This window comes from Raphanus sativus, unplaced genomic scaffold (genome assembly GCF_000801105.2).
Source record: "Raphanus sativus cultivar WK10039 unplaced genomic scaffold, ASM80110v3 Scaffold0056, whole genome shotgun sequence".
Classification (NCBI taxonomy): Eukaryota; Viridiplantae; Streptophyta; class Magnoliopsida; order Brassicales; family Brassicaceae; genus Raphanus; species Raphanus sativus.
In genome coordinates, this window is record NW_026615379.1 from 58,891 (window position 1) to 67,653 (window position 8,763).

Here is an 8,763-nt window from a genome sequence, read left to right on the forward strand (position 1 = left end):
GAAATGCAAATCATATTAAAAAAATTAGATGCTGAGAATTACTTTTGCCTTATACAAAAATACATTTTGTCAATTTAGTAAAAGGACAAAATATTTACCGAATTTGATTCAATAATTTCAGATATGGATTTCTTCACGGTTGTCACTGCCATTTCTCTGTATACAAAAATATCAATATGAAAATTCATGGAGGTTTATATAACTTAATAACAGAGAATATATATAGTGGATATTATAACCTCTTTGTCCTCAATATGATCTACACAATGGTCGAGCATATAACATAATTTCATACTTATAAGAGCATATGAAATTAATAAGTCAAGTAAATATTTTCCTTGAGCAACAAAATATTGTTATACATATGAGAATGGCGAGGAGTAATGGTGAAGTAATTTTGAAACATTTATTATAGTTAATGGCATAAAATATATGCCTTCCTAAAGTTATTTCGATCACAACCATTAGTGCATTTTCCTAAATTGACAGCTTAATTTAAGTAAGCAAATTTATAGAACTGCAGAATATATTATGTAAACTATTATTGGTCTAATTGAGGTTTTACTTTCTACATTTTTTATTACTAAAATAACTTATTTTGATGCTAACTATTGGTGCATGCCAAGAAAATCAACGACAATATCCTCTTATTAAATGACAATACAATTACCACAGCCTTTTAGCCTAGAAGGTGTAGACCCTTCTGCATGTGTCGTCCCTTCTCCTTTTTTAGCACGTACTTCTAGCATCCTTGGTAATAACAACTTGGTAACAATTTTTTCCTTCCACGTAAACAGCATTCTTGGCATGTTCAATCACATCATGTAAGAAATAAAATTATTCTTTATAAATATCCTACAACTTCCTACATTACTTTCACAACATTCTCATTATCAATTGCGAGTAAACAATACCTTAATTAAAAGAATATACTTCCCGAGAAGAAAGACACTACTTTGAAGATGGGAGAAGATGCATAGGTAAACAATTATGACATCATATCCATCGGTGATTCTGCGTCTTCAAATGACGATCACTCCAACTCAGATCGCACCAACTACTTCAAAAACATTTCCTTGTCATATTTTGCTGCCCAACCAATCGAAATGCTGTCTAAGCACATAGAGTTCAACGAACTATGCTTGGAGAGTGGGAACCCTGAGGCACACTATATTGAGGGCATTCTTCAATTGTTCGTAAAGGAAGACGAGCATGCAGGCCTATATCATTTACGCCATTCATCGGATGGAGGTTATATAGACGGTACGTATCTTTATGGTTTGTCACTGCTTGCCGTAGAACGATTTCATAAAGGTCAGAAGTATTTGGATAAACTGGGATGGAAGGAAAATCGTTCAACCTCCGATCAATGCTGGGAAAGAGTCAAGAAATCTCTGACTGATATCCCGTACTTCATGAATCAAGGCTACTATATAGCTCGTGCCAACCTTGAGACACTCTGTGGTTGCCGCTCAAGGAAAAGACGTGGTCGAGTATGCAACCATGGTTACTACTATGAAAGGCTTAATCAATTTGTTGAGTTTGCTATGAGTAAAAACAACTAAAGGAAGAGTTTTCATCTGTTATTATCTATGAACGCATGTAAAAGTACTTATGTTTTTACATGATTATTTATCTATTTCGTTCAATTTTCTAAGTTGCTACTTTGTTTGTTTTATTTGAATATTTATATAATATAGAATCTAAATAACATATCCCTCAGTATATAAACTACTGAATTAACTTAGATAATACTATATACGTAGTTAATGTATTATAAAAAGTTATGATTACATATGTCTTGAAAATTTCTACAAAAGGACCTAACAACCTTTGTAGGTTCATGAACATATGTCTTTGAAATTTCTATAAAAAAAACTAACAACCTTTGTAACAATAAGAGATAGAATTTGGTGACACACGTTATTTACTAAATAGTGTGTCCATGAAGGAAAAATTAAATTGAAGGTCGACACAATCTTCAAAATTCATATCATATTAATTGATAACAACTATTTTTCCTTTTGTACTTTCAATATAAAAGTTAATAGGATTAATTGACTTTAGTCGCGATGGCATTTAATTACTCGGGTTTCTAAAATCAAAGATAAAAATCTTTTGTAATAAATACAAAAGAAATATAATTCATTTAAATTTCATACTATTACTTTCTGGTAAAGTAATTCACCTTCCAAAAACAAAACGGAAACCGTAAATGGTGTTTCCATATGGTAAGATTATATATTAACTTATCACAATGAAACTACTTTATATTGATTGAATGTTAATAAATATGATTGACGTTAGCAGGGAATTTATTTGCAATCAAATCTTCTTAAAATATAATTATTAAGATCTCATGTAATAGGTACAAAAGACATTTATTTAAAACACTCAAAATATTTCTTAGGCATAATATAGTGGTCAAGTAATTCACCTTCTTTGTAAACGACAAATCAATGATCTTATGGATATTAGAGGAGGTGGAACCAAATATTACCGATGATGTATCTCTAATAATATACTTAGAAAACTCCAAATTTTGTCTAAAATAAAACAAAATGTTACTAATTATTCAATAAATTGGACAAATTAGGTCTTAATATAGTAGCAAACTTCAAATCTGGATATTTGGTGCCCATGATTTAGCTTTTGAATCCCAAACAAAGTTACAAACACCACCGTCATATGAAGAATTTAGATTTACTACCTGAGGTATTTGTTTGTTATTCTCCATCCAATACACAAACTTGGATTTATCTTGGTCTTCGTTGATTTCGAATGAATATTGCTCTCTGTGTATAAATGTCATCATATTGTGATATCGATGTCTATGATGGAATTCAATCTCTGTATGATTCTCTACTTTTTTGTAAACCTGCAAAATATAATACGACAGGTTATTCCCTCGAAGTACTCCAAACGTATAATTCATTGTAAATATTTTATAAGATAAAAATCACTTACATAACAATAGGAAGACTGTGAAGTTTGATCAAATGTGCATAGTTCCTAAAAGAAAATAAAGCATGAATCCTTAACTCAAAAAAAGTAATGTTCAGCATTAATGTTTGGATCTCGAGAGAGAGAGCAAACCTGTGTAGAAATTGACCAACTATACTTGCCCGGCTGCATGTTAAGCTAAGAAATAAGTATTGCTACGTTTGATTAAGGATTTGCAATTTCTTGATTTATAGAGTTAGGTTTACACTAATGGGACCTTAGGATTTTCAGTTTTGAAGGCCCTCTTGTATATTTAAGACCCAGTTCAAATTTACTTCGCATTAAGTAATTAGTAACATTGAAATGAAGATTTTGAAGGCCCTCTTGTATATTTAAGACCCAGTTCAAATTTACTTCGCATTAAGTGATAGTTTAAAATTTACAATCGGATTCTTATTGTTCCGTTTCTTGAAATGAAGATTTTGATCTCAGTTTGACCATCATATTAGACTATTTAATACAATCACAGGACCTTGAAAAACATTTTAGTAGCACCCTGTGAAAAACGATACAATATTCCAATTAGTTTTCGTATTTCTTCTGTAGATTGAAGAAAAATAAAAGATCTGATTATGGCTTGAAATATCGTAACAAATTCATGTAAATATAATTCCACCTAATGTTTTTCATGTGTAGTATATTTAATTCTATAACTACAAAAATATCATACTATTGTGAAGTTTTAGAACTTTTTATCATTACACCAAGTATAACTGATCATCAATCCCTCTAATAAATCTTAAAGGACATCGAAACTAAACCAACTAAACCGAATCCATCCTATAAATACATCGAAACTAAAGTAACTTTTTAATAATTGCATAAGAGGCTAAACCATATTTGAAATATTCCACTGATCCATGTCCATAAAAAATAAATTTAGCAAAAGGAACAATAAGTTTAGTTCCACAAAATAAGATAATTCAATAAACTGGATAACAGAACCAGATGATAAAAACCGAAATAAGTAGCCAAAAGATCACAGGACCTTAAACATTCGAAACATGGAAGATTATTGAAGCAAATAGGTTAATCAGACATTTGTGGCTCACCCAATCTGATCCAATCTGTCATGTCCCTAGTTCTAACTAAGGCATCCGGACGGGCCATGGTGCGGGGAGATGGGCTGGCCAGGTCATAAAGATCTAAAGGCAAGCGTATCATGGTCCAAACTAAGGGTTAAGTGCATCAGGAAGCTGAGACTTGACCAGAATAAGAAAGAAAGAAGGAAAAGATAGCTGGATGAGTGATCCGGAAGCTGGATATGGTCTGGAGGCAGCTCAATCAGCTAGGTGGAGCTGGTAGGGAGCTCACACAGTCTTGGGCAGCTCACTGGAGCTGGAGGAGTAGCTCACTCAGCTCAGGCAACTAGTACTCAGCTCAACTCAGCTGAACTGAGTGATGGAGTCTTGGCCGGTCTTTGCGGACCATGAGTGTGATCATGGACCGGATGATGGTCATGGACGTCCGTTGGGTCTAGGAGGCTCTGGCAAGTGAGCTAAGTGTTTGGGCAAGCATTTGGGCTTGAGATCGATCAGCCCAACCGAAGAGGAGAGCAGTTGCAAGCGGTTGGACGGTTTTGGGACGGTTTGGGCGAAAAGGTGTCCGTTGGCCAAAGAGCCAATCACATCGTCCGGACGGTTGGCAAGCCTCTTCCCTATAAATAAACCCCTCCTCTGTCGACACAAATCATCAGAAACATAAGGGGAAACTCTGCCCAAATCTCTACAGAAGCAAAGAGAGAAAAGAGAAGTGTGACCGCAAAGGCAGTCCGTGTGAAGGCAAAGTGATTCCGGTGAGTTCTAAGCCGTGGGCAAAGGAGACTTGATCGGAAATGGATACCAGAGGAAAGGAGAAGGCCGCAGAGAAGAGTGTGGGGGCTTCCGAACACACACCTAAGGTACTGGATGCAAACCAAGTACAAACCGCCTAAAATCTTCCATCCGGATGGTTTGGCCGTTTGATCCATGAGTGGATGGTTGCATCTATTGTTCTTTTTCTGTCAATATATCTCTTCTCTATCATATTCTGAAGTTATCTATGGGTCTAAACTCATGGACACGCCACCAAGGCTTGGTTAGATCAGAGTAATCTCTCCATGGCCTTGGTTGGGCATGTATGGTCCGATCTCATGCTTCCAGTGGGAGTTATTGGGATTTGGCGTTTGATATCTCTTAGTGGGGATTTATAATGAATTATCAGTGATAGAATAATTTTATAACATTGATTTCGAGATGGTACCATGAGGCCGGTTAGGCTGTTCATGGCCAAGATCAATATGATCAAGGCCGGTTCTGGAAATTCCGCTTGGACCATTCTCTTAATCATGATTTATCATGATTTATCATGCATTTTAATTAGTTTTTGGACAAGTATCAGGATGGGTCACTTTTGGCCAGAAATAGGCTAAGTGTCCGGACCATGCTTAGGATTGTATATTGCTAGGATATCGGTCATGATTCTTATGCATATGTGTTGTGGGTTTTGATTTCAGGTCCTGACAGGGATCGTGGTAAGGCTAAGGAGCCATGAAGACCTTGGCCGTGTGGGATGTGTGATGTAGTACTTGTTGTTTACATTTGGATTTATCATAGCCTATTGTGCAACTGAATGATTTGAATACTTTGTATGGATCACATTTGACATATATATAATATGAATGTTTGCCTTAAGCTTCCGCATTGATTTACTTTTGTTTAAACCTCAAATGATTGAAAAATGACTAAGTAAGGATTGGACTTAAACCGGCTGAATTGCACTTAGAAATGTTAGGTAAGGCCGCGGACTGGTTGGATCATGGGATCCAGGTTTGGGTCTTACAAAATCAACTTCAGGAATCTTAATACTCTCCATCTTCTCCTTTGCGAGCACAAGTTCGTTCTCAAGTAACTTCTTCTCCTTCTTCATAGCCGCCAGATTGAAGAGTTCCTTGAGTAACTCTAATTTACCTAGAATGCGATACACTTCACGCTCTTCATCATGCCTTGCTATGATTTGTTCCAATCGGTTCTGATACACAAACAGCAGGCCTCGGTAGCGCTCCCTAGTGGCAATCATTCCATTGTTGAAAGCCGCCTCAAGGTCTTTGCGACTGTGTTCTTCAGCCGTCGGTGTATTGAGATTTAGGTCGCTGTTGAAAGCCATCGAGAGATCTTGTCTTGCATATTATATTTAACCTAGAAGGATCATTGTAATGTATTCTAGAACCAACATATGCACTTCTATTATGATTCTAATAAACCATGATTCGATAATAGAATAAGTGACTGATGATCTACATGTGTTCATAACATAAGATAGAAAATAAAATCTTACCAAAGGATAGGTGCAGGTAAAGAGATAATTCTAGAGAAAACGTCGGAGAAGAAGACTGATATTATGTTTGGTAAGATAATGATAAAGTAAACAAAATGTATATTGAAAGACCACCGATTCCCATAAAATGCCTTTCCATTTGCCCTTTTAAGACTCATCCAATTAGATTTTACTTCAATATTTATTTAATGCATTTTTTGTAAAAAATGCAAGTTTAATTTATGATACACAGGAAAAGATATTTAATCAACTTGATATTTTTGGAGTACATATAAATAATCATATTTAAAAAAACCGCAAATCGAAGCGAAATCTTCGTTGAAATTGAACTATAATTTCCTTCTTTATATATAGATATTCCTTACAGTCCAATCAAACTACAATTTCCTTATATATAGATATTCCTTACAGTTGACCAAAAAAAAAAGATATTTCCTTCAAGATGATATATATTTCCTTATATATAGATATTCGACACTATTAAAAGAACAATGTACTATTTGAATTAAAGAAGAAATGATCAAGGAAATAGTAATTTTGATGTAAAAGGAATTTAAAATTATTGCCTGTCAAATTTAGGTACATAGGTTTCCATTTTTTTTGCATGCGATTTAATTTGGAAAATATTAATAACTCTTGAAAATTGTCCATACTGACATGTCAAAGTCTTTCAACATGTCTGCAAATAAAGTTGCTAAAATATCAAACAGATCATCATTACAATACCTCGATTGCATATTTGACAATACAATCACCTAGACTCTGGAAACTTGAGATACTAAAAATTGCTATGAAAGCTTTGTATTTATAGTTCGCATTATATTCTAGTATCTCAAAATTTATTAACTTATGATTATGACAAAATAATCAATTATCGAAGGCTTCCTAAAGACAATTAAATTTTTCATTCAATTGCAACTAATATCTTCTCATGTTAAAAACGGAAACTTATAATTAACCAATTTCTATTTTATATTATGTCAAGAATATATATTCTAATCAATTATCAACTTCATAATATATCAAATTATTAAGTTTAATTGGCTTTATCATCTTGAGAAATGTGAAAGTCTGCACAAATGTGTCCAACTACTATATCTAACTATTCACGCTTATCTTTATCCTTTCTATGGGTAATTCATGATTAAAATGATATATATTCTTCTAACTATAGAAATAACATATACTAAACTCTACTGAAAACAGGCTAACTAACAAGTAATATATGCAATAACAAACACAAACAATAGAAAACGGAATAGATTATTTATAAAATAAGTACTTAAGTTTAATTTCCCACCATAAAGATGGGAAAACTGATTTAACAAACCAGTAAATAAGTTCAGAAATATATAAACATAATATTAAAACAACATAAAAAGTTTTTAACTTGGAGAGATTGAGGAACCGCACAGATTAGTCAAACATCTGTGGTTCACCCAACTTGTACCAATCAATGAACGGGACCTCCACATCAGCCACCTTCGCCGTAGCAAGCACAAGATCAGACTCCAACTTCTCCTTGAGTTCAGTGAATGCAGACTCATTGAAGAGTTCTTCAATGAGTTCCAATTTCCCTGCAACGCGGGAGACCTCAAGCTCTGCATCATGTTTCTTCATGAGACCCTCTTGGAGTTGCTTGTACATGAACAGCTTGGCTCGGTAATGCTGAGTTGTCTCCAGACGCCCTTTCTTGAATGCCTCTTCAACGGTTGAACCATAGTCTTCCACCATTGGAGCCTTCATTTTGAGATCCTTGTTTCCTGCCATGATATAGATCTTGATTTGCATGTTAGGTTTAAACAGTACGGGTTAGAAAAATAAAAGGATGAGAAATGAAACAGCCAATAATAACCATTTGCTTACTTGCTAATCCAAAATTCAAAAAATACTATAACAAATAAACTGGATGATGTTTTCGAATTTTTCTCCGATTCAAATATAAATTATAATAACCCTAGCAAGATCAACATACATAATCTACAGAACAAATCTGTATATCGTGGCTACAAAACCTATCTAAACTCCTTTCTTTGTGAATCGATCTACTGTTTTTCATATTGATTACTAACGATATATACATCCTATAATCGAAAAATACATAACGAAATATACAGGTAAATAGAAATGATGGCTACAAAACCTAACGCAATATACAGTTTATAAATCGATCTACAGTTTATCAATAGACAGTAAACGAAACCCTAAAGAGAAAGAGAACTCACTTGCGTAATAGTTGGCGAGACAAAAGCAAACGAAGAAGAGAAATGATAGATTTGGGAAGTTTCTCGGTCAGTGTACAGTTTATATAGAAGAAGGAGAATCGAAGGGTCGTGACTTTTCACATGACAACTGGACCCCGTCAAATGTTTTCATACCTTTTTGTCATTTCTCATTTTTAGTATTTGGGCTTCATTTTGTAGTAAGGGCGATATAACTCATGGG

At 34.2% G+C, this 8,763-nt stretch overlaps 1 protein-coding gene across 1 annotated transcript; it reads left to right on the forward strand.

Moving 5' to 3' along the window:
* Nucleotides 1-1,106: 1,106 nt before the first annotated feature.
* Nucleotides 1,107-1,565, forward strand: LOC108833712 (F-box protein At2g35280-like). Its single transcript, XM_018607117.2, has one exon. It carries the CDS (start codon nucleotides 1,107-1,109, stop codon nucleotides 1,563-1,565), a length of 459 nt encoding a protein of 152 aa, XP_018462619.2.
* Nucleotides 1,566-8,763: the final 7,198 nt, after the last annotated feature.